The 27,489-nt window shown below is 37.0% G+C and overlaps 1 protein-coding gene across 2 annotated transcripts in view; it reads left to right on the top strand.

Moving 5' to 3' along the window:
- Window positions 1-27,489, top strand: part of HADHA (hydroxyacyl-CoA dehydrogenase trifunctional multienzyme complex subunit alpha) — a 53,044-nt gene that overhangs the window by 10,595 nt on the left and 14,960 nt on the right. For both annotated transcript variants that reach the window (XM_072633933.1, XM_072633932.1), the window contains exons 7-14: window positions 755-857; window positions 2,487-2,609; window positions 5,703-5,821; window positions 9,997-10,053; window positions 10,947-11,056; window positions 15,673-15,807; window positions 19,274-19,445; window positions 24,428-24,514. In XM_072633933.1, coding sequence (XP_072490034.1) covers window positions 755-857; window positions 2,487-2,609; window positions 5,703-5,821; window positions 9,997-10,053; window positions 10,947-11,056; window positions 15,673-15,807; window positions 19,274-19,445; window positions 24,428-24,514 — 906 coding nt within the window. The remainder of the gene's footprint in view (window positions 1-754; window positions 858-2,486; window positions 2,610-5,702; window positions 5,822-9,996; window positions 10,054-10,946; window positions 11,057-15,672; window positions 15,808-19,273; window positions 19,446-24,427; window positions 24,515-27,489) is intronic.

Here is a 27,489-nt window from a genome sequence, read left to right as displayed (position 1 = left end):
TCCCATTACCAGTGTTTTAGGCAGTATTTTAGATTAGTTTCTGGTCTGTTGATGTCATAATTCTGAAATTCCATTTGTTGACTTATTATGTTTTAAATTAAGAGCAGAAAAAAGTAGTTTGCTCTGATTAATGTCCCTAGAAGAACTTAAAAATTTAACCACTTGTCTGTATAATATAGGTCAAATACAATGGAAAATGTGGGTTCCAATTGTTAAAGCATATGTTCTTTCTATTAATAGACATTTAACTTTAAAAATAGTCTTCATTATTTAATTGTGTTTATCTTTTTCGTAGTAGGGCAGCTAGGTGGTGCAGTAGATAAAGTGCTGGGCCTGAAGTCAGGAAGATTCATTTTCTGAGTTCAAATGTGACGTCAGACACTTTCTAGCTATGGGACCCTGGGAAGTCACTTACCCCTGTTTACCTCAGTTTTCTCATCTGTAAAATGAGCTGGAAAAGGAAATGGCAAACCACTCCAATATCTTTGCTAAGTAAATCCCAAATAGGGTCATGTAGAGTCAGACACAAATGACTGAACAACAGCCTTTTGATAGTATGATGCTATGTAGACTATTAGGAAGCAACTGTGTTGTGTCAAAACAATGTATCCAAAAATTTGAGACATTATAGTATTTTCTTCTCTATAAGCAACATAAAAATCCTGCTTGATTAAAAGGTAAGCAGCAGTTTCTTTTCAGAACATAATTGCAGATATTGCTTGCCTATGCTACCTGACTGTTAATTGCTTGTTAGGTCGGGATTCCTGCTGCCTTTGACATGATGCTGACTGGCAGAGGCATTCGTCCAGACAAAGCAAAGAAAATGGGTCTTGTTGACCAGTTGGTAGATCCTCTAGGTAAGAGTTCAGAATATCCCAAAGTTGTGCTTTATGTGCTTAACTGTCAGCAAGCCTAGGAGTAAGCCCTCTGCTAGTTTTCTGTGACTCAGGGAATCCTGCCTTTTGTTCATAGTATGTGACTTGTAGAAGCAAGAAACTATTGCAGGAAATCTCTATCTGGACCCCTCAAGAATAAGCCATTTTGGAGAGCAAGGTTATTTCACTGGTATGAGTGTTATTATTTTAAACATTTTGGGTGAAAATCTTTCTAAAGATACATTGCCTCCTTAAACAGAAAATCGGAACTTTTCTTGTCATTAGAATATCACTTACCGTGCTGTGCTATATAATAGAATTACATTCTTGACCTATTGATGCTTCTGAGGCTGTTTGATTCTCCACTAAATGAACCCAAACTGTTGTGCTTTAGGGTTCTTCAAGTTGCTTTTCGTAGTTCTTCTGTTTTGCTTGTGTCAATGTGTTTGGTTTCAGGAGCCCAGTCTCATCTTGTTTATCTACAACTTTTTGACAAATTCAGTGTAATAGAAATAGAACTAGTATTTGCCCCAAGTCTTTCATAGAGAAAAACATCTTTCATATGTTTGATGACTTCCATTATTTCACCATTCATTCAATGAGGATTTTATTTTAATTTGTAGTTTTATCATTGCTTTATGCTTTTATACCAAAATTATTTCCCCTTGAATCACTCCTCCATCAAATACCTCTTTAAAGAACAATAAAAGCACCAAACAAAACCAACTGACACAGTCACTGTGTCTCATAGTATACACCACATTCTGCATTCCAGTCTTCTGCCTCTGTACTGAGAGAAGAGTGTTTTTTTTATCAGTTTTCAGCGAACATTTATTAACTACCTGCAGCTTTCAGTGCCCTTATTCTAGGGAATGCAAAAAGTTGAGATAAGAGAGTCCCTGCCATCATCAAATTTCTAGGTAAGTAGGAGAATGAAATAAATGCAGATACAATACAATATTACATTATAAATGCATTAAAGAGTTGCAACAAAAAAAACCTTGGGGAAAGTCATTGTTGAGTAAGAGATTGCAAAAGGCTACAAAGACGAGATGATGTTTGCTTTAAGAGGATGGGTAGAAATTTAACTGCAGGAGTAAAAGAGGGAGGGCATTTTAGGAATAAGGAACATTGTGAACAAAGAATGGTAGGAGATCATGGGTGTACAGGTAACAGTTGTCTAATTTATCTGGTGTATAAAGTTTATAAAAGGGAATAAATAAATCTGGAAAATTTAGATAAATAAAGCTAAATTGTATAGGGCATTGTCTGTCAGTCAAGTCAAGTTGAATAGTTTGAACTTTCCTGGTTGGTGTGAATGAATTTGGACTCCTTTCATTTCCCTTTTGTTGTAACATTTCAGAAGTCCATGTAACTTCCTCTTAGAGGTGTTTTCACTGCTACCTAGAAGGGGGAAAATGGAAGATTTAACTTAAAGCAAAGCACACTATTGACAGATCTCATAAATGCATTAAAATGATCTGAGACTTTGTCATCTTATCTAGATAAGCTCCTAATAAGATTGCCAAAATTAGTTCTCCTTCAGAGACTTGATCTGTCATTCTTTTGCCTGCACTGGTTATATTTAACTGTTAATGTTAATGTTTTCAGGACCAGGTTTGAAACAACCAGAAGAACGAACAGTTGAATACCTGGAAGAAGTAGCAATCACCTTTGCAAAAGAACTGGCTGATAAAAAGATCTCTCTGAAGAAGGAAAAAGGGCTGATTGATAGTGAGTATGTCTGTTAGAGAAGGTAAAATCAGAGCTGCTACTCTGGGTCCTGAGTGTGAACAGCTGCCGTTTTGGCAGGGGAGAATCTATGCAGTAGTATTTAGTGAAGTCTTTGAGGAGTAGCTTTCACTTCTACTAATAGGAAAACAGATTTAAGGGAGGTGAAAATTTTTTTTCTCATTTTTTAAATTTATTTTTAGTTTTCAACATTCATTTCCACAAAATTATGAGTTCCAAATTTTCTCCCCATCTCTCCCCTTCCCCCACCCCAAAATGCCATGCATTTTGATTACCCCTTCCCCCAATCTGCTCTCCCTTCTATCACACCCCTCCCTTCCCTTTTCCCCATCTTCTCTTTTCTTGTAGGGCAAGATAGATTTCTGTACCCCATTGCCTGTATTTCTTATTTCCAGGTTGCATGCAAAAACAATTCTCAACTTTCATTCCTAAAACTTTGAGTTCCAACTTCTCCCCTTTCTCCCTCCCCACACATCCCCACTGAGAAGGCAAACAATTCAATATAGGCTATATATGTGTAGTTTTGCAAAAGACCTCCATAATAGTCATGTTGTGTAAGACTAACTATATTTCCCTCCATCCTATCTTGTCCCCCATTTATTCTATTCTCTCTTTTGATCTTGTCTCTCCTCAAAAGTGTTTACTTCTAATTACTTCCTCCTCGCATTTGCCCTTCCTCCTATCATCCCACCCACCCCACTTATCCCGTTCTCCCCAACTTTCCTGTAGCGTAAGATAGATTTTCATACCAACTTGAGTGTGCATGTTATTCCTTCCTTAAGCCAAATGTGATAAGAGTAAGCTTCACCTTTTCCCTCTCACCTCTCCCCTTTTCCCCTCCATTGAAAAAACTTTCTTGCCTCTTTCTTGAGAGATAACATGCCCCATTCTTCCCTTTCTCCTCCCAATATATTTGTCTCTCACCTCTTGATTTTATTTTATGTATATATCTCTCTCTATATATATATATAGACATCTATATCTATCTATCTATATATATATGTATGTATGTATGTATGTATGTATAATCCCTCCAACCACCCAAATACTGAGAAAAGTTTCAAGAGTTACAAATATTATCTTTCCATGTAAGAGCGTAAGCAGTTCAACTTTAGTAAGTCCCTTATGGTTTCTCTTTTCTGATTACCTTTTCATGCTTCTCTTGATTGTTGTGTTTGAAAGTCAAATTTTCTTTTCAGCTCTGGTCTTTTCATCAAGAATGCTTGAAAGTCCTCTATTTCATTTAATGACCATTTTTTCCCCTGAAATATTATACTCAGCTTTGCTGGGTGGATGATTCTTGGTTTTAATCCTAGTTCCTTTGACTTCTGGAATATCGTATTCCAAGCCCTTCGATCCCTTAATGTAGAAGCCGCGAGATCTTGTGTTATCCTGATTGTATTTCCACAGTACTTGAATTGTTTCTTTCTACTTGCTTGCAATATTTTCTCCATGACCTGGGAACTCTGGAACTAGGCTACAATATTCCTAGGAGTTTCTCTTTTTGTATCTCTTTCAGGAGGTGATAGGTGGAGTCTTTCAATATTTATTTTACCCTCTGGTTCTAGAATATCAGGGCAGTTTTCCTTAATAATTTCATAAAAGATGATGTATAGGCTCTTTTTTTGATCATGGCTTTCAGGTAGTCCCATAATTTTTAAATTATCTCTCCTGGAACTGTTTTCCAAGTCAGTTGTTTTTCCAGTAAGATATTTCACATTATCTTCTATTTTTTCATTCTTTTGGTTTTGTTTTGTAATTTCTTAGTTTCTTATAAAGTCATTAGCTTCCATCTTTTCCATTCTAATTTTTAAAGAACTATTTTTTTCAGTGAGCTTTTGAACCTCCTTTTCCATTTGGCTAATTCTGCTTTTTAAAGCATTCTTCTGCTCATTGGCTTTTTGGACCTCTTTTGCCAATTAAGTTAGCCTATTTTTATTTTCTTCAGCATTTTTTTGGGTCTCCTTTAGCAAGCTGTTGACTCACTTTTCATGATTTTCTTGCATCTCTCTCATTTCTCTTCCCAATTTTTCCTCCACCTCTCTTACTTGATTTTCAAAATCTTTTTTGAGCTCTTCCATGGCCTGAGACCATTGCATATTTATTTTGGAGGTTTTGGATGCAGAGGCCTTGGCTTTAGGTCTTCCTCTGATGGTATGCATTGTTCTTCCTTATCTGAAAGAATGGAAGAAAGTACCTGTTCACCAAGAAAGCAGCCTTCTATAGTCTTATTTTTTTTCCCTTTTTGGGGCATTTTCCCAGCCAATTACTTAACTTTTGAGTCCTTTGTCAAGGGGAAGGTATATTCTGGGGACCTGTAAGTTCTTAATTCCTCCAAGGTGACACAATCAATTCCCTCTCCACAACCACCTCCAACTCCACTACTCCAGCACTCTTCCTCAACTCAGGAGAGCCACTCAGGGCTGAGATCCAGATCAGCCACTCAATTTCCCCAGGGCTTTAGGCCGAGGGCTCCAAAAATGGATCCTGCTGCTGCAGTTGCTGCTGCTGGGGCTAGACTGCATTCCCTTCTCACACAGGTGAAAGAGCTTTCTCCCTGACCTTCGAAGCTGCCTTTGGTGTTTGTGGGTTGAAGGATGTTCCAGTCCTTTCCCTGCCGCACCTCGGCCAAAGCTGGGCTGCGCTCTGCTCTATGTCTGGTGCAATAGACCTTTCCTGTCAGCCTTGCAGGCTGTTTTGGGCTGGAAATCTCTTTCGCTCTGTCATTTTGTGGCTTCTGCTGATCTAGAATTTGTTTAGTCATTTTTTACAGGTATTTTATGGGCTATGGAGGGGAGCTTCTACAGGTCTGTCCTTCTACTCTGCCATCTTGGCTCTTCCCTGGGAGGTGAAAATTTCATTTGGGAGTCACATTAGGTGCCTTATCCCATTTACTTTAAGTTAAGTTTAAGGTAAACTTAAATGTAAACTGACGTATTGCTTGAATGTTTAAAAAAAATAAAAGACAGTTCTGAACTATGAGACCCCTATCATTTAATAGAGTTTACAGAAAAAAAAACTGTGAAGGAAGTTTGATTCTTCCCAGTCAATGTCTGAAAACATTTTGTCTTTCAGAGTTAACAGCATATGCAATGACTTTTCCATTTGTGAGGCAACTGATCTACAAAAAAGTTGAAGAGAGGGTACAGAAACAAACCAAAGGTCTTTATCCAGCTCCTCTGCAAATAATTAATGTGAGTTTCTTATCTCTAAATGTTTGTTTCACAAACATTTATTAAATGCCTGTTATGTACAAGAGAAGTGTTAGACTTGACCTGAGGGTGTCCTACAAAACTCTCCAATGTAGCCACGATTAGATTAAAATGTAAATTGGAAAATGTTTACCAAAATAAATAAAACTATAATACAATATAGATAATGTTAATTTTGGGTTTTCTGAGTCAATATACAGCCACAGAGATCCCTTTCATTTTGAGTTTGGCACCATTGCCAGACAAGATAGTGAAGATACAAAGACAAAACGGTCCTTGCCTTCAAGGACCGAGGGTTTACAACATGTGTACGTTGGCTTTCAGATTATGTACCACAACGTGGTTTCTCTAGCTGTGCCACAAATTGTTTGGAACTTACACTTGCGAATTGTATGTATATGCATGAATTTCCAGATACTCATTTAGCAGGATTGGCAACTTAACGTGATTCCTCACAGCAAAAATGTTCATGCTGTGCCTTAAACAAAAAAGTTTGAGAACCACTGAGGTACCCAGATAAGTAAATGCAAAGTATGTCAAAGTATAACACTATCTATGTTGTATTATAGTTCTATTTATTTTGTTAAACGTTTCCCAATTTACTAATAATTTGCATGGGAGAAGGAGAAATTAGGAAAGGGGATAAGTACCATCTGAGCTGTGCTTAGAAAGAAGTTAGAGATTCTAAGATGGAGAGGTAAAGCACACATACATTCCAGGAATGGTAGATCACCTGACATAAAAGAAAGAACATCATGTACGCAGATAAGATCTTGCAGTCTACTTTGACTGGGACAAGAAAGTGTGAGAAGGGGAGTAATATGATATATAACTAAGCAGGTAGGTGGGCTCCATATTGTAGAGGGTTCTAAATGCCAGGCTGAGAATGTTGTGCTTAATCATAGAGATCATAAGAAGATCCTGAAGTTCTTTGACTAGGAGTGTGACATGTTTGGAACTGTGTTTTAGGAATATCAGTTTGGTATCTGTATCAAAGATGAATTAGAGAAAGGAGAAACTAGAAGCAGGAAGACTAGTTAGGCTTTACCAGTAGTCTTGGCAAGAGGAGATAAAGGGATCAGCAAGACTTGGCAACCAATTTTATACGAGAGTAGCAGAGAAAGTCAAGGATGACTCTCATGGTTGTGAACTTGGGTGACTGGCAGCATGATGATACTGTCAACAGAAATAGGGAAGTATGAAAAAGGGATCAGTTTGGGGGAAAATACCCCATTTCCCTGCCTATTATCAAACCATCTTGGAAGGAAAGGAATAAGCATTTGTATAGAGCCTGCTATACAATCTATACTATACTGCCAGGCCCTGTGCCAAGCCCTTTGTACCAAGATCTCATTTGGTCCTTACAGAAACCCTTTGAGGCAGGTGCTATTATTATCAGTTGAGAAAACTGAGCCAGACAGAGGTTAAGTGACTTGCCCAGGGTCACACAGCTAGGAAATGTCTGCAGCCACATTTGAACTCAGTCTTCCTGACTCCAAGCTTGGCACTCTAGCCACTAAGAATACCTTTATGGCCACACAAGTCATACTTCTGAATTAATGAGACCAGAGCTGTTGATTATCATCATAGAACTGCATACTTGGAAAGGGCTTCAACAACCATTTGGTCCAAGTTATTCTCACAAGAAATTTTCATTATCATATACACAAGGAGTGGTCATCTAGCCCTTTTTTGAAGACCTTCAAGGAAGAGGGAACTCACCACCTCTTAAGGTATCCCATTCCACTAATGGGAGATTCTAATTGATGAAAGTTCCCTTTGAAACTTCCATCCATTGATATTGATTGTGCCCTCTCTGGCCAAGCAGAGCAAATTGAATCCCTCTTTCCTTATTACAACCCTTCAGATACTTGAACACAGAAATCATGTCCTGTCACTTTTCCCCCTTTTTACCCTCTCCCCAGAATCTCTTCTTTAGGTCAAACATCCCTGATTCTTTCAGCTCATCCTTTTATCATATGGACTCATCTTCACTATCCTGGTAGCGTTCCTTCAGATACTTTCTGACTTATCAACATCCTCCTAAACTGTAGCTCCCAGAACTAAACTCTGTACTCCAGGGCTGGTCTGATCAGGATGTAAGAGATTTCACCTTATTCCTCTCTTAATGCAGCCCAAGTTCACATTAGCTTTTTTGCCTGCCACATTACACTACTGACTTACTAAGTCACTTAATCTGCTAAAACTCAGATCTTTTTCAGACAAACTGCTTTAAAATCATGCCTCTCCCATCCTGTACCTGTGTTGATTTTTTTTTTTTGTCCCCAAGTTTAAGACTTTAAAATAATAACTGTTGAATTTCATCTTATTAGATTCAGTCCAAAGTTCTAGACTGTCATGATCTTTCTGGATCTTGTGTTGTCTCTCCCAGTTTTGTGTCATCTGCTAATATGTTGACCATATCATTGCTTTCTTTAACATCATTGATAAAAATGTTAAATAGCATAGAACCAAGCACAGATATCTGGCACTCCATGAAATATCTCTTGACAAATTGACATAGAATTACTTTGTTAAAATGACAGTAAACTCTATTTACAGCATTCCCCTGATCTACAAGTTTAGTAACCCTTTCAAAAAACAAAGTGAGGTTAGTTTGACATGACCTGTTTGTCATTAAATATGTGTATTTGTTTTTACTTCAGTCACATTTTTCAGCATGATCCCAGAGGGTATCCCTTATAACAAAGAATTTTTTTAAATGGAGGGGGGAAAACAGTTTATTCTATCACATGATATTTTGTTCTATACACAGTCTCCCACCTCTGCAAAGAAGCAGAAGGGCACATTCTCATAGCTCTTCTCTAGAGCCAGACTTGGTCTGTTTTGTTTTATTTTGGTTCTTTTCATTTACATTATTGTAGTCATGTGTATTTTTCCGGGTTCTGTTTACTTTAGTTTGTGTCAGTTCATGTAAGTCTTATATATAGTTTCTAATAGAACACTAATAATTTGCTACATTCATATACAACAGTTTGTTTAATTATTTCCTAGTTGGGAATCTATGGTTGAGAATCTATTTCCTAGGTGGGCATCTATTTTGTTTTCAGTTCTTGGTGCTCCAAAAAGTGCTGCTATAAATATTTTGGTATATATGGGACCTTTCTTTTTATCATTGACCCCTCAGGGAATATGTCTGTAGTAGAGGAAGTCTCTTGGTATGAACATTTTAGTCACTTTCTCAGCATAGTTCCAAATTGCTTTCCAGAATTGTTATGCCAGTTTATAGTTCCACAAACTTCATATTAACCTTCCTCTTTTTCCATAAGTACTATAACAATGACTGTTCTCATCTTTTCTCCTCTTGCCAATTTGTTGGATGTGAGGTGAAATCTTAGAGTTTCTTTAAAACTTACATTTTTCTTTTTAGTGAATTAGAATATTCTTTCATTTAGTTGTTAATAGTTTTCACATTAGTCATGCTGCATAGAAGAATTAAAATGAGTGGGAGAAACCTTGAGAAAAACAAAACAAAACATAAAGGAGAAAATAGCAGCTTCATTCTGTGTTCTAACTCCATAGTTCTTTCTCTGGACGTGGATGGCATTTTTCATCAGGAGTTCTTTGGAAACGTTTTACATCCTTGCATTGCTGTGAAGGGCTAAGTATATGAAAATCAGTCATTGAATACTGTGGCTGTTACTGTGTATAATGGCCTCCTGGCTCTGCTCACTTCACTCAGCATCAGTCCATATAAGTCTTTCCAGGTTTTTCTGAAGAGAGAATACATTTTTAAAAGGTTAATTAATGATATAAGAAATAACACAGAATATTACTTCTGATGCCCTCAGGTCACTGAAGCAAAAGCACAGTTACATGCTACTATTGAATAAGAACTGAAAACAGAAGTTGAACACAGCTTCTGAGCCTACTATTCTTTCAGTTATTATTAGGTGTAAGTAGAAACTTATGAAGTAGAAAGTCATTAAATACCATGCAGTCTTTCCTTACGTAAATCCTTGTTTAAGGCTTCCCAGTGTGAGCAGAGGCCATCTTAGCACATGGGCTATGACATAACCACGTAGCTTCAGAGACTTCACACTTTTTATTCAGTTTTATACCTCAAATTTTTATTTTATTTTTTTTTAACACTTTAAAATTGTAACATGAACAAGTTCTACTGTTATGTCTTTTAGGTGGTCAAGACTGGAATTGAACATGGGGGTGAGGCTGGCTACCTCTCTGAATCCCAGGTAAAAGCCATTATGTGGAACTATTCTTTCTTCCTTTCCATTTAGGAAACTCCACATTTTAATAATTCTGGTTCAGTATAAAGCCAAGGAAACACACTAAGCCTGAGTCAATAGGTTGCTTTTATCTGGCTGTTGCATATTACACTCATGTCCTTGCACACCCTTCTTCTACATAGTAGGTGACTTTGATGTTTCAATATTTGGAATGTTGAAAGGTAGGAAGTGAACATTGCTTTGTAATAGCAATACAAAATTCATTTACAATACCAGTAGCAAAATGTACAGCAGTTACAAGGAAAGCAGCAGGAAAATTACTTCTTAGAATTACTCATTGTATAAAATAGTAGTTCCAAACTTATTTAATAAAAATCCTTTGGAAGCCACGGAGTCATTACAGGTGTTCTGAACATCAGTATGCATCAAGCATTGACATTTTGAGTCACCTGAACCTGTGATTTTCTTGGTATGGGAAACTCCCTCTACAGATATAGAAAAGTAAATATTCTGCACATTATAGTTTTTCTTAGTTGGCATTTAGAGGCACTGAAAAGTTGTTGGACTTAAAAACCCTGAAATTAGTAACTGAGTCCAGCTTTCTAACCACTAATTCATCCTGCCTCTTGATTGAGAAATAGAAGATAATACAAAGTTACTGTGAATTCAATAATGCTTTTTTATGGATTTTTATTTTATTAATCAATAGATACTAATAGTACAACAGTTATCATAGAGACCTATGACATTGTTGACATTTAAATATGTCTTCAAATTCCAAAAGTTAAAAACTAATGATATATAATTTAGTGTGGTAAAAACAAAGAATGAATCCACTTCTGATCAACAGAATCTATATCCTAAATGCATTCCTTTATTTGATTTCCTTTACTTTTTAGAAATTTGGTGAACTTGCAATGACTAAAGAATCTAAGGCTTTAATTGGTCTCTACAATGGTCAGGTTCTTTGCAAGAAGAACAAGTTTGGAGCTCCACAGAAGACTGTTACGTGAGTCAGACCCTAAAATGGCAGAAACGCAAAGTGGTCTAGGGAGCAATGACTCTGTAGTGAATTCTTGGTTTTTAATGCTTTCTTTGCCTTTTTCCTCTATTCCTACTAAAACTATTGGCTTTTAAATTGCTATCTTTCTTGTTTTTTGTTGGTTTTTTTATACCTTTCTTGTTACTTCTATAGAGTCCCTTCTCTGTCTACAGTTTCACTGGATATAGGAATCTTCAAGGTATATGATCTATGGCATGCCATCCTCTTTTCTTCCTATGCCATACATACCTACATACATTCTTTCATATTCTGTATATCTATGTACGTATGTACACATTCACACGTATTCTAATTAATGAGCCCATCCTCTCTGTGTCCTATTTAAAACAAAACAAAAAAAATTATTAAAGTCTAGTTGCACTCAGATGTTAAGTTCAAATTCTCTGAGTTCATAATCTAAAATTGATATTTTTCTCTATACCTGTACTCTCCTCAGCCTTCAATTTGTTTTTGAAAAATATATAAGTTGTGAAAATTTTCAAACTGGCTAAGACTTAAAAGATCCTAGCAAACAGAACCTGCTTCGAAATAGGATATACAGCTTTCATCCAGCAAAAATTAAGTCTTCCCTTTATACTCAGTGATTAATTATTAATAATTAATGATTTAGTAATAACAGGACCAAAAAAAATCATGGGTGATATAAAAGATTAGTATTCATATTCATACTACATACACTTGTCATCTATTGGATATTTTCTCTAACCTGTTCTATGACCATTTAGTTCCTTTTCAGTTTATCATTTATTCCAATTTGGAAAGACAGTGTAGTATAGTTCAGAGGCTTCTCGATTTAGAATTATAGGTCCTGGGTTTGAGTCATAGCTTTGCTACTTACCTGTGTGACCTTGGGCAAGAAACTTAACCTCTCCTTGGCTTTATTTTCCTTCTGTGTAAAATGAAGGGGTTAGATTAGATGAGATATCTCTAAGGTCTTTCTAATTCTAAATCCTATAGTCCGCTGGATCTGAGCTTCCAAAGAAAGCCCTTTTAGAAGTGTGGCTTATTGGTTTGTAAACTTAACAGCTACCTATTCTTGCTAAAATGTTGAGAATTTGTATTCTCCTTGAGAACCAAATGCAAACAAGCTTTCTCATTAGCTGAGAAATTATCTTGGTAATTGCCACAGTTTTTAATGCCCTTTATCATTTGCTGCATTTCAAGGATAAAAAAAAGGATGATAAGAACATGCATTTTAGGGGGGTAATGTAGTTAGAGTGAAGCCTGTATTTTGCCTAAGTCAGACAGACATTGAGGAATGGCTAAATAAATTCTGGTACCTGAACATAGTGGAATATAACTGCCATAAGAAGTAGTAAATATGAAGGCTACAGCGAAGCATGAAAGATAAGCTGATACAGAATTCATTAAGCAGAATCAGGAAAAACATTATACACAATGAGTATAGCAATTAGATGGAAGGAACAGAAAGAAATGATAATGACCAAATTTGGCTCCAAAGAAGAAATAAGAAAATGGATTCTTCCACCTGTCTTTGCAAAGGTGAAAAATGGCACATTCTGCTACACTCAGTTGAAGTATTGGTTAATTTTAATGAAATGCTGTTTTTTCATTCTTATTTCATATTAGTAATGATTCAGTGGGTAGAATAGAAGGACAGATATATATGGAAATAATATCAATAAAAAATTTTAAGTAGAGGAGGTTGTGCTTGACATGGTAGACAGTTGTGAACTTGAGCAGGGTAAGGACATAATGAAGACATTGTATTAACAAGATTAATCTGACAGTTACAGGTAGGTTTAATTGGAAAGGGAGACCAGTTTGCATTTTCTTATAATAATTCAGATTTGAAATGATGAGAGCCCACACTGGGTTTACATTGGAAATGGAAAAGGGGAAATTTTCATAGAAATTTTTATTGGCCACCAAATGCTTAATTTGGGGCATTTTAAAAGCCCATGCAATAAGGAAAAATATACTGTCCATAACATTGTTACCCAGACATACACCACTCGGAGAGGGAACCTTATCAGTACTGTTGTTCTCAATCAGCAAAGATTTATTAGGCACCTACTATGTGCCAGGCACTGGAGAAACAAGTACAAAGAATGAAAGAATCTCTGCTTTCAATGAACTTATATTCTAATGGGGAATACAAGAAGTACATATAAAAATACATACCATATAAATAAAAAATGACTTGAGGGTTAACATACTACAACTACAATAATATTGATTGGGTAGAAGATTTTAATTGTGTGGATTTCAAAAAAAGAAAGGTTACTAAGTGAAGCAGGCAAGGGGAGAGCCTGAAAGTAACAATGAATATTACAATTTCCCCTCCAAAACCAGGTGGTCAAGGTGGTTAGCAAAGGTATATCTAGTGAGGTGGAGGTTAACCAGGAGATGAAGTGTTATCAGAGGTGAGCTAGATCTCTGTGAGGTCTAAGACACAGATAAAATGTGAAAGAAAAAGGTCTAGAATTAAGGGGAGTTCACTAAAAACAGAAATTCTTGAGAGGCATAATGTAAGGGATGGGCAGGGTTAGACTGGCATGGATGGGGTTAGGTTGAAGGGGGTGGGGATGAGACAAATAAGGAGGTAGGAGATGGTTTTCTCCTGAATGATTGCTAATTGATTATTACAGGGATAGAGAGAGAGATAAGAGAAGCCACAGGAGTAATAGTGGATGATAACAAGAGAAACAGTCTCCAACGGGTAGAATAGAGGGAGTTGAGCAGTATTTAGTCTCTTTTTTACCTGGGAAGCTGATCAAGAGGGAAGGGTGAAACATCGGAAGATGGTAGGAAGTAGCCCCTTGTCTAGTCACCTTGGGCAAGTAAGTTAACCTCTCCTTGGCTTTTGTTTCCTTATACATAAAATGAGTGGTTGGACTAGATGACTATCAATCACTGTTTGGTAGTCAGGCCTGGGCCTGGTTTCAGCCTAGATCTACCAGGTACAGGTATCTCCTCTGATGTGGGCTGCTGAAACCAAAAGGCATGCAAAGAACTTACAACTAAAAGAAAGATAGCTTGAGAAAATAGATAAAGGAATTGGTGGTTTATTTTATTATAGGTTCAAAGACAACAAGAAACATCATTTGGCGAAATTCTTATGTGTATTACTTTGTGATGTACAAAAGCATCATGAAGGTAATTGCAATTTATGTGCTAACTTCTGTTGCAGAGGATGAAGAAGCAGAGGACTCAAGTTCCCCTCCCAAAAGTCAGCATATATATTGATACTCAGTAACTGAAGTATTGAAAGTGGGCTTTTGGGAAGGACAGTAAAAACATAGTTCAGAATTAGAAAATGAAAGAGACCAGTATTTTGTGGAATCCTCTCACCTATACAGATACTTTTTTCTAGAAGTTTTAATAGGCAAAAGATGTGGTAAATAACCAAATAACGTTACAAAATATAAAATTGACTATATTTTAACAGACATGGAACTAATTTCTGAATCAGCTGTTTTTATTAGTCCACCCTTTAAAGGAAAGATCAGAATGACCAAGGACAAAAGACAAATATGAAAACACAAATAAAGGGGGAAAAAATTGCCGTTGATTTCCATTATTTCCTATTGAAGTTTGATATAAAGCATTTACCACAAGGAGGCCAGTTAAGCCCAGAAACTCTCATCTAGTAAACATTTGATCTGCTAGTCAAGCAGAAAGAAGTGGCATTAGCCAGTTTAAGCCATAGATTTGTTTGAGAAAAGTTATGGAGCAGAGTTTTGGAAGACGAGGCATGCCTAATGAAATGACAAAAAAGCTGATAAAGTGGAAACAAGTCTGAGGAAGCTTGGCCGGAGGCCCAGTTATGCTCTATTATCCCCAGAAACCTATACCATTTCTAGATAAAACTGGGCAGAGATCATCAAATAGATGAAAAATGGAACAAATCTGTCAATAATTTCATTATCTATGACATTGGAACCCATCAGGTTTGAACTCTTCAACCTTAATCCCAGGTGTATAATATAAGGACATAGAAATGTCACTAAAGCAAACAAAGAATTGAGAATTGGGTCAGCTGGAGCACGCACAAAAAATCTCTCTGCGGAAGGTGATACAGTTTTGAAAGTATTGAAGGATTGAGCCAGAGAAGAACTGATGCAGAGTGAAGGAAGCTGAACCAGAAAATCAGCATTTACAGTTACTAAAATAATATGATCAAAATAACACTAAACTGAAATCAAGCACTGAATAAGCATAATAACCAGTCTTAGCCTCTTGTTTGTATTAAAAAGTTTCTCACGTTCATTATGATGAAAATCCATTTCTTCCTGATTATCACAGTTGAAGCCAAAATTATTTTCCTTGCATGGAATAGTTCTTGTATCTATATTTCATATTTATTTTTGAGAATTTTTTATTTAAGTAAAATTTTAAAATGTAAGAATTTGCCAGTTATTAAAAATATATTTACAGGTATACTTCATTGTATGAGCAAATAAGTCATTTAATTTTTGCTCTTGCTTTAATTAGCTCTCAGATTATTGCCTATTAGCTCAGATATCTATCTTATGAATTATGTTTTAAGTAAGCAAAGGTTGAGGTTGGCAGTTCAAATCACTGTCCTCTTGTCTTAGGCAACTATGCGTTCTTGGAGCAGGTCTTATGGGAGCTGGCATTGCCCAAGTCTCTGTGGATAAAGGACTGAAGACCATACTCAAAGACACTTCAATAGCAGGTTTAGGACGAGGGCAACAGCAAATTTTCAAAGGGTAAGTCTAACGAAGAAAGGCTTTGTCTTACCTGAAAAAAGTAATTTCTGTATGGAGAAAAAAAAAATTTCTTACTTTCCAATATCTTATTTACTTGAATTTAATTCATAGAAAATACAGTAACTGTATAACTAACCCAGATTTTCTTTGACTCTTAGTAATAGTACCTCTCTCCTTTTGCCTTATATTATGTTAGAAATGGTGATATGATTTTGCTTTCTGCCAGGAGAAATTGATGTCTACATTATCTGTCTCAGCTACTCATTTTCAAAAATATCACTTGCCTTTCCCTGTAGTGTCAAACCAGAAACTCTAGGATTTGTTAGTTCCAATGTGGCTCCTGTGAGTATGGCACAATATCAATGGAGTAAGACTGTATTCTTTTGAGCTTACATTATATATTATATATTTACAGAAAAAAACCCACTTAGAGGTGAATAATACAATGAGTACGGGTGGGGTGGGGCTTGGATTTCATGGACCCAGGAGTTTCCAGGTTAGCATTAAATGCGCTCTGTAGAGTGGTAGAGTGGTAGTTGTGGGATCTGGAGTGGACACCGAATGGACATTTATTCCAGGGTTTAACAGCTGCCATCATTGCCTTATCTCTGAAATTAATGATTCCCTTCATGTTAGAGTAAAAAAGAATTGGGCGTAGACATTTTACAAATTTCAAAGCACAAAGTCTGTTCTGTTTTTCCTGGACAAGCAGTTCGCATTTATGTGATTGAGAACATAGCCCTTAACTAAGTGAATTAACTTAGTGAATTAAGTAAGTGAATTTTAATTAAAAATAGCAAGTGAGCTTAATGTTCGTTTTTAGCAAAAAAGTTATGTATTGCTGTTATTGCACTTAACAAGTCTACACTTGATGGCAGAATGTTATTTTATACCAAATATTGGAAGATGGAGGGTTGGGGGAAGGAACCCTGGACCTCGATTTAGGAAATATTCATTCAAGGCCTAGTTTTCTCACTGTCTGGCTATGGTACCTCAAGAAGAACAACTTCCGTCCTATGGACCTCAGTTTCCCTACCTGTAAAGTGATGGGATTGATCTAGACAATTTCCAAGGTCCCTTTTGGTCTGAATCCCACAAATTTATAAATTCTCTGGAATGAGAACTTTGCCATGGTAGCATCTTTCAGGCCCTACCTATTCTTGTACTAGTTTTTAATTCTTACATATAACTGTAAAACTATTGTTTATGATCACCTTTGCATCCTACTTTCCTTGGGACAGAACTGCCTCTATCACTTACAAGTTTTCCTTCTCCTCTCTGACCCATTAGCCTTGCTCCAGTTTCTAGCTCTGTTTCTAGCTCTATTTATGTGGTATCCCCTCTCATGGGAGCAGGATTAAGATTATAGTAACTAGTAATTTTTTCTAGTTGGGAAGCTTTTCCCTCTTAGCAAGATGTTATATGAAAAAGCAGTTTAGAAGTATTGAGATTTGAACCCTGCCTGAGACCTTAATTAACAGTTTAATGAACTGACTTTCAGATTTTAAGTTTATACTTGGTCCAGTGATTTAGAAAAAGGGCCTTCAGTTGGTCTCTTTATTAAAATGAGGAAGGAGGTTCAGTGGAAAGAATGCTGGAATTTTATAACACATGGATTCAAATCTGACTCTTCTACCTACAACCTATGTGCCTTTTGGGTAAATCACTTAACTTCTTTGGGTTTAAGTTTAAAATTAGGGGATTAAACAAGAGATCTTGAAGATGTCTGCTAGCTCTAAATCTGATCTTGTAAAAGTCCTTTGCTAGGAAAGTGGGGTCCTCCTAGTAGGTCTACTGTCTTCTTTGGAAGAATAAAGCAGAGTCCATGGAGGTATTAGAAATGTATCTTCAACTCTCTGAGTTTGACCCTGAAATATTAAGCATTCAGAGCAGTGCTGGGTATCATGGGATAATAAAAAATAAGTATAAGATATGTTTACTTCCTGCTCACATGGAGCTTGCAACCTATGGAGACAAAATAAACACACTTGAAACCACTACAAAGGTGTAATAAGAACTGTCTTTGTAGCACCAGTGCAATACCCACAGCAGCCACTATGGATATACAGGCATATTTCCAGGGTAAATTTGCAAAATATAAACTCTCTTCCTCAAAGATTTAAACCAAAATATTTATTCAGATACCAGAAAGCCAAATCCACCCCATTAACAGGGAAGTTTGTACACATTACCAATAGAAAGAGGACAGCCACCCCTAAGCCTTCCCTTACGCAGGTCTCCCCATAGATAAGCTCCCTTAGGCAAAATGCCCCTCTCTCACCCAGGCTAGCTGCTCTGCTTTGCTCTGCCTGCTCTCTCAGCTCCACCTCAGTCTCTCTTCCTGTTCCATGTGTTCAGAAAGGCTCCTTGCACCATCATCTTTGTGTGACTCAGGCTATGGACTGGGCAAAAGCTCAAAGCAGGTCACATGGACCTATTAAGGGGGCAGGGAAGATCTTCAAATTCCCTTAACATTGCAATGTTCTAAACAAACCTGGTGATTCAGGTTATCATCAAGGTATACCTTAAGAAAAAGTGAAATTTTTCCACTTCTAAATTATCTCTAAATTTTAAAATAATTTTAATGTAGTTATCTATGTGTTGATAGTATATTATTTTTATGTATACATAGCTATGCATGTATTAATAAATGAAGTAATATAAATTTATGTGTATGTAAAATGTATGTAGACATACACTTTTTTATATACACACATGTAGATTTATATTATATGTATATACATATATATACATGTGTGTATGTATGTGTGTACATATAGGTATGTATGTATATACATGCATACATACATATATATTGTGTGTGTATGCTTTCAATTGTTTGAAGGCAGCATGGTGGCAGAGGGGATACATCACTAGTCTTGGAATCAGGAAGACCTGAGTTCAAATCCTGGCTCAGGTACAAACTATGTGACCTTGTGCACAGTTACTTAGCCTCTGTCAGCCTTTGTAAAATGGAAGTCAATAGCACCTACCTCACAAATTTGTTTTAAGTATCAGATGCTATAGTGGATGTAAAGTACTTTGCAAACATATAAATATTAGCTATTATTATTGTTATGAAAATAGGATGACTTTTCTGTGGCACCAGAATTTTCCCATCTCTTTTATTTTAGAAGCATTCCACTCCCTTAGCATACACTTCTAGGTACCCTCAATATAATTCAAGCCTAAAACCGTTTTCTGATTAAACTAGTTTTGTGGAAATGTTGAATTAAAGAGCATATTAAGTACCAAGTTCTGTTCATTCTTGGGTTTCTAATACCCATTGTAGGCCACCTTCCCCTTAATAAAATTGTGCTTTCTTAGTTTATTAGAGCTGCAGAAAGCTTTTTCCTCTTTTTTGCTGTTTTGATACTATGCCAGTTTCCTTTCACAACAAGCACGTAGGCACTCTTGTAATTGATGCAGTCTGTGTAGCACTCTAACTGGCAGTGTATGTTCTCAGGTTGGATGATAAAGTGAAGAAGAGGAGCCTGACATCATTTGAAAGAGATTCCATTTACAGCAACCTGACCGGGCAACTTGATTATCAGGGATTTGAAAAGTCCGACATGGTGATTGAAGCTGTTTTTGAGGACCTTCGCCTTAAGCATCAAGTTTTAAAGGAGGTTGAATCAGTGAGTTATCAGCTTTCTGTTCAGGTTACCTCGTATAGTGTGTTTTAGGAACCAAAAGCCCTAACTCTTACTTAGTAGAAAGGACTTTGGGGAAATTCCAATGTTTTAACAAAATTATTTAGGAGCAAGCATTCTAAGTATAGGTTTCAAGTAGAGCAGCTTCTGTTATGTCTGTGCAATATGTAGTTCTAAATCTTGAAAAAGGAAAACCATTTGATCCATTATGCATATTTCATCTTAAAATCCTACCCTTTTTCTTGTTCTTGGGAAAATTCAGCCACTCAAAGAGCAAAACCTCATAACACAGCCACAGATTTTGAGATTCTAAGGTGACTGTAGAAATCAGCTATGCTTCTTCAGTGCTTTGCAGCATAAAAAGTAGATGGGAGGAATTTAAGCAGCTTTCTCAGTCAGCATTAATCTATGAATTCCGTGGAAATATTGGATCATTTTTACTTCATACTGTAGTAAGCAGTCACTGTAAATCACTAAAGAAGACAGCAACATGGTGTAAGCAATTGTTGATTGAGAGCAGCTTTGTTATCATTGTTGAAGACAGATTAAAATAAGGAGGAGGATCTGGAAAGAAAGATATCCCTAGTACAGGTAAGAACCCAGAAGTCTGTAGAATTGGGAGAGTGGGCTCAGGAAATGGTGTAAACAAAAACGTGACAAAATGTGGCAGTGAGACATAGATAAATAGATTAGGTAGACAGATATAGATGTATTTATATAGATAGATAGTGGACTGAAATTACTTCCCACTAATAATAGTAATTAATCAGAAATTATTCTCACTGTTTTGTTTTGGAAGACTTGGCTTTGAAGGGAAGGAGTTATGGGGCTGAAGATGAACAGACGTTTTGATTATGTTTAGTTTGTGTTTCTCTTAAGACTTTCAGGTCTAGATAGTCTTTTATTAGACTAAGGAATAAAGTTCAAGGAAAGTTAGGAAGGTTTTTGTATTGTCTGTAAATGACAGTTGAAACTGAGAAAGTGGATAGTTACCAGAATCCTTAGAGAACAGGACCAAGGATGGGGTTTCTCTGATCTCTTCTCTGATCTCACCATTCTCATATTTATTCTCTCTCTGTCTGTGTCTCTGTCTCTCTCTGTCTCTCTGTCTCTCTCTCTCTGTCTCTTTCTCTCTCTGTGTCTCTCTCTGTGTGTCTCTGTGTCTCTCTCTCGGTCTCTCTCTGTTTCTCTTTCTCTCTCTCTCTTTTCCTTTCTTCCTCCCCTCCCACCCCCCACCCCCATTTCCAGTAAGTTCTAAATAACATCTAAAGAAGGTAACCTGAAAGCACAATGCCCTGGAAACGGAACCCAGGGAAAACATGGTGTCAGAAACTTTGAGAAAGTATACAGGCCTGAAATGAAGAAATGCCCTTTTGATTTTGGTAGTGTTGATGTCATTTGTGACATTGTCTTCTGTGGAGTGGAGGTAGTGCAAGCCAGAATTTATGGAAGAATTGCTTATAAGGAAATGTAAAATGAACTAGGATCAAGGGGCACAAGTTGCTGAGGTAGATTTTGATTCAGTGTAAGGAAAAACTTCCTAACAGCTAGAACTGTACAAAAATGCCATAGGAAGTAGCAGAGACAACTGGAATTCTTCAGGTAGACACTAGACAACTACTTGTTAGTGCTGTTGTACAGGGGATTCATACTTTTGATAGGGGTTGGACTAGATGATCCCTAGAGTCCATAAAATCCTAAGATTGTATGATTTTGTGAGTTAATTTGCATACTCTTCTTCCCTTTTCCTGTTGGTCTTTAAAATAAGCTTCTAGTCTTACTTCTTACTTCCTACCACATTCTCTGCAGTGCAGTAACACTGGCCACCTTGCTATTCCTCCATCTCCTGAACTGTTTTCACTGGCTGTTCCTCATGCCTGGAATATTCTCCTTATTCTCCCCCCCATTCCCACCTCCTCCCTTCCCTGGCATCTTTCAAGCCTCCACTAAAGTTCCATCTCCCTTTCTTGCTCCTCCTTAATGCTAGCTAGAGGTTTACCCTACCGATCATCTCCAGTTTATTCTGGATATAGCTTGTTGCTACATAGTTGTTTTCATGTTGTTTCTGCCATTAGACTGTGAGATTCTTGAGAGCAGGCTCTGTCTTTTGCCTTTCTTTGTATCCCCATTGCTTAGCCGTGCCTGGAACATAATAGACTCTTAATAAATGCTTATTTACTGACTACTCTCTATAATACTAAGTTGCAGTCTGGATATCTGGGACCTGAAAAAAGCCTTAGCTGGTGGCACGTTTCTATTTTTAAAAGGAGCAGTGATACAAGGCATAGGGAGGTTATAGAGTCTTGTGGGGGCAGGGCAGGATAAATCTCTTGGCATAAAAAAGAATGGGAATGAAGATGAGTAGAGCTAAAAAAAACTCGTAGCGAGCTTCTCACTGTCCTGAACACGAGGCATCCGAGGCAACAGCAGAGCTGTGAGCTTTGTAGAGCCAGAGAGGAGACAGAAACTGAGAACATTGTATCCCAGCATACTTCTAGAATAGAGTACTGAATAGCTGCAAAGGGGATGTGTTAGGAACCTCTCATCCACATCTAGGGTTTATCTAGATGTTTTGTGACACTATAAAAGAACTGAGCCCTTCTTGAAATGCCTCTAGGCATCCAGAAGTACAGGTCACTGCTGAGGTTAGTGACAGTACTTCTCCCTTCTGTCTGAGAAGATGCCTTCCTTTTATAACCATAACAGTTTCTTACTAGGTTTCCCTTCCCCTAACTCCTGTCATCTTTCTGTGACAAGTACTATATGACTTTACTCCTAGTAGCACCTGAGAATCCAAAATATAATTTGTTTCCTCTGTTGTCCTGCGTATTTTATTTTTATGCATTTAAAATAAATACGTTCATTTTATGCATTTATTCTACAAAGAGGTCCATAGGTTTCACCACACAGCAATAAAAAGAACTCTCTATAAAAAGAATCATAAGAGTTTTATACAGATCCAACAGTTCAGTGGGCCTCTTTCCCATCCTTTTCCTCTTTGACATATTCTTCTAAATACCTGCTCACAGATTATGGTTCCTCTCTGCCTCTTTGGATTTTTCTTCCTCTTTATTTTTCCCTGAAACATCTCTACCTTTTTTTTTTCCAAGGATAGGTCATTCTGTATAGAACAATGAAAATAACACTACATTCATAGGTAAAAGACCTGAGTTTGGGTCCCACCTCTGTCCCTTAACTGTGTGACCTTAGGCAGATTGCTTAATCTCTCTGGGCTCATTTATAAAATAAAGAGGCTAGACTGGATGACGTCTGTGTGTATGATTTTATGATCCCTGAAGACTTGAATGGGCATTCTTCCAGCCCTTTCATCTTCTTTAGTATGGAGACCAATCTGTGCTTTGTACATATGTAGTTGACACCAGCAGAAACACAAATCTGGCACAGTTTCTGCAGATTGCTACAATGGATCCCTGCTCTCCATCCTTGCTGTAAAGCAGAAATGCTCAGGTCTGTTGCACTTGCTGCTCATGCTTTTGGCTAACCATGCAGTAATGTATCCGGACACTGTTCCAGGCGCTCCTCTTGGAAGCTCTTGAGCTCTCTAATGGTAATTGCTCTCATTTTCTGATTCCTGTCTTCAGCTTTTTTCTACGAGGGCTTATTTAGAAGTTTGGTTTCCAATCATTCTCTCTTTCTTTCTCATCTTAGTCACATGGGGCACCAGACATCTTTTCTCTTGGCCTTTCAAAGATTTGCTTCCATCCGATCGCAGGAGTCAGCTAATTATGGATCAAATAGACCTAGATAAATAACTTTAAGCTTAATCAGGTATTTGTCTCAATGTTAGCACCATATGCTTAACTCTTGGCTTATGACATTGATTTTTTTAACCTTAAATGTAAGAATTACGTTTCTACGTGCTGAATTTCATTATCTCGTTTTCAGCCTATTTTTTTTTTTAGCATGTTAAGCATTTTGAATCTTGATTCAACTGAATTTCTACTTGAAGTTTGGTTCTCCCACCTAGAGTACCTTCTGTCCCTCCTAGATTTTTATTATTTTCAAAACTGATAAAATAGCTTATTACATTTTTATCTAAGTCATTGATAGAAGTGTCGAACATGAGAGGGTCGAGCAGCTGCAAAACACTGAAATTCTCCTAGAGGAGGCTGTCTGGCTTGATTGAAGTATTAATTGACAGTGTGATTCCTGCAGTTCCCTTCTGCTTTGTGCTATAAGGTTCTCTAGCTGAAGTTTCCTGACTCCTTCTATTCTCTAGTTTGGGAGAATGGTTTTCCCCTCGCCATCACACTCTTAATTGGCCATTAGTGTATGTAGTATTCTTCCTCTCTTCCTCTCCAATACTTAAAAGAACATACTCTTTCTTTAACTGTATGTACTTTCCCTTCTTCTCCTCCCTCCCCTGCTCCACTGACTACAAATTTTCCCCTTATCTGAGTCCAGGAGACCATATGTGCAATTAGATTTGATTTTTAGAGGAATAAACTGTTGAATCAGTCCTTATCAGTTGCACTTGTGATTCCATCTAACAGTGTGATCATCCAACTTATATTTATTCATCTTACCATCCCAATGATACGCTGGGAAATTTTGTCAGATACTCTGTTAAAAATAAAATATAACTTTCATTATAATCAACAAAAAAAATGAATGATCATAGTATCTAAGACACCGTTGTCCTGATCCATCATTCTAGTTGTTACGAAAAAAGGATGAGATTAGTTTGGTGTCACTCATTCCCAGTGAATCCAGGTTGATTTCAGTGATCACTACTGATTTTTTTTTTCTGAACACAAACAGCATTTAATATTAGGATATCGTGGAGCTGGTAAAATGATAATGATTATGCTGTACAATAATGAATGATTACTATCAGGACAATATGGAATGAACAGCTGGATTGAGCTTTATTGATTGGCTTTGCATTGTACTCTTTAGGGACAGATTGATATGCATTTTTAATGACTTTTGTTTTATTTTGTCAGGTGGTTCCAGCTCATTGTATCTTTGCTAGTAATACATCAGCTCTCCCAATTGGTGAAATTGCTTCTGTTAGCAAAAGACCTGAAAAGGTAAGCTTTGCCCTTCTTAAGCTTCTAGTTAGGTTTTGTGGAGTTTAATAAATATGAATTATGAAAACACCTTACTACTTAGAGTTTTCTGTAGAAGACAAAAAATGGGTGATCTTTGAGTTATGAGTTTCCTAAAAGGTAGAAATTATTGATTGGTAACAGTGAGGTGTGATGTAAATCTTTCCAAAAGAGCTGAAGCTCAGACTTCAAAAGGTATTGTGTATGTACTATGTACTTTCTATGTACATTATTCGGTTGTGTATAGTCATTATTTGCATGTATATCTTATTTTTCCTACTAAATATTATTGAGGACAATCGTCTTACTGCTTTTTGTATTTCCTACAGGGCCTAGCACAGTGTTCTCCACATACTGGGCACTTAATAAATGTGTGACTCGAGCTAAAGATAAAATTATATATATGTAACATTGTTTAGTTTATTAAAACTTTACCTAACAAAATTATGGCTGATGTATGATGCTTTATGAGTTACAAAGCAATTTACATCTATTCTTCTTTGGTCTTCAGGGCCCTTCAGAGACATGGATTTAATTATGTCTTTCTAGATGTCTCCTATAACTAAATAGCCAACTTTTGTAACTCCCCTGAACATCTAAATCCATATGACAGACTGCTTGCTGGACATGCCACCAAGAACATTACATCAGTATCTCGTTTTCAGCATGTCCAAAAGAAAATTTGTTTTTGTGTCCACCTAAAGCTTTTCTTCCTCCAAACACATTTGTGTTGAGGGCACTACTACCCTAAAGGTCACTCAGGTGTGCAGTCTCCAAATGATCCTTGATTCTTCCCTCTCCCTTTCCTTCATCATTTGCCATATTTTGCCATTTCTGCCTCCTCAGGAGTTCTCATATCTCTCTCTCTCTCTTCCCTCACACCACCACTACCTTAGTTCATGCTTTTATCTTCCCTCACTTAGGTTATTACAGTTAGCCTTTTCATTGGTCTCCCTACTTCTAGTCTCTCGCCTTTCCAATCCATCCTCCACACAGCTTCCTATCTGTCCATGTCACTCACCTATTCAAGAAATTTCAGTGACTCTGTCTTACTTCCAGGTTAAAAAGTAGAGACTCAGCCTGCCATTTAAAGCCCTCTGTAATTTGTTTTCAAGCTATCTAGACTTATTTCACATTTCACATTCTCCATCCTATGCTCTATACTTCAGTCAGGCTAATCTGTTAGCTGTTCTCAAAGCTCAGCATCCACTTTCTGGAATCTCCATGCTTACATAAGCTGTCTTTTTCATGCTCAGAAGTCATTCTTTCCTCATTTCACCTCTTAAAATCTTGAAGACTCAGCTCAGATGACAACTCTCATATGAAATCTTTCCTGACCCTGCTTACCTCAGTTGTTCGTTTTCTTTCTTTTTATATTATCTTCTTTTCATTTATCTGTATACATGTCATATGCCTCCAGTAGATTATAAGGTACTTGAGAACAAGTGCTTTGCATGCCTTTGTATCCCACAATGCCTTTAAATCCACAGTGAATACTGAATCAATATTTGCTCCTTTGAAGTATGGTTATTATCTGCATTTTATGGGTGAAGAAACTGATGTTCAGAGAGGCTCAGGGACTTGTTTGAGGTTTACACAGTAGGTGGCAGAGCCTGTACTTAAACCAAATTTCTTGACTTCAGATCCAATGTTCTTTCCCCTGCTTTCCAGTTACTTCTAATCACATAAATGAAAGGTCATTTAGACCCAAACAGATGGAGAATCATTTCATTTAATGTACAGAATTTCACTTAATAGGGAAACACCAGTGATATACCAAGAGTTTCCTGACTTATATGCCTGTTGTTCAATTGGACAGGCCTCCAAACAAAGAGATGGGCTGTTCCCTGTCCTCAGTAAGGCAACAATAATCCAGGACTGGTTTGGTGAAGAAAGAAAAATCACTTTATCAGATGGCTAGGAAGAGCAATGTCATGAGAGGGTGAGAATGGTATAGTGAAGCTTTCTCTGGGCATTTAGAGTGATGTGCAAGAAAATACTGTTAACCAAAGTGAATGGGAACAACTAAAACGTGCTTGGACAGAGGAAACAAGAAGCTTTGGGAACAAAAGCAAAGTTTCAGAAGATTCAATGAAGAGAAGAGTTGAGGAAAATTGGTGATATACGGTGGTATATTGGGAAAATAGTTGGCTTTTTGGAACTCTTGCTATATAAACATGGAACTTCAGCCTTTGACAGACAAAAGCTCATTAATGTCACTTCCCATTTGGAGAATTCCCAGTCTCCATGTTTCTACTTTGGGCAATTTTGAGCTTTTGCCTAGTCATTCAATATAAACTAATCAGTGCGGAGCCACTTAGTTAACAGTCTCATCTGTTTAGAAGTCAACTAACAACCAGGAAATAGGCCCCCCCAAAAAATAAGTTTTTGGGCAGTCAAAATAGATACTTCTCAGGGTCCATGTACTTTGCTCTTAGGAGAGATTCTTATTTTGAGTCTATTTAATCCTTTCTAGACACAAGTCTAACATATTTTAAGTATTTGTTTTCCTAGCGTAAAGTTGATGAGAAGCACTGATTAGAAGGAGTTTGGGAACTGTTACAGGGAACTAAGTAGCTCAGTAGATAGATTGCCAAGAAGATCTATGTTCAAATCTAGCCTCGGACACTCAATACCTGTGTGACCCTGGGCAAGTCACTTAATCCTGTTTGCCTCAGTTTTTTCATTTGTAAAATTGGCTGGAGAAGAAAATGATGAATCATTCCAATATCTTTGCTAAGAAAATCCTAAATGGGGTCACAAAGAGTAAGACAGAACTGAAATTACTGAACAACAAAAGGGCATTGCTATAGATAAACATAGGAAAAGCTTTGAGAATTGAGAGCTGACAGTAAGATAAGAAACAAATTAGATGCAAAGTCTAGGGCCATTTTGATGTAGTGACAGACAACTCTAACCTCTAAATGCCTCATTACTTTTTAAAATATTTATTTACT

This window comes from Notamacropus eugenii, chromosome 1, assembly GCF_028372415.1.
Source record: "Notamacropus eugenii isolate mMacEug1 chromosome 1, mMacEug1.pri_v2, whole genome shotgun sequence".
NCBI lineage: Eukaryota > Metazoa > Chordata > Mammalia > Diprotodontia > Macropodidae > Notamacropus > Notamacropus eugenii.
This window is presented reverse-complemented; position numbering and strand designations above follow the sequence as displayed.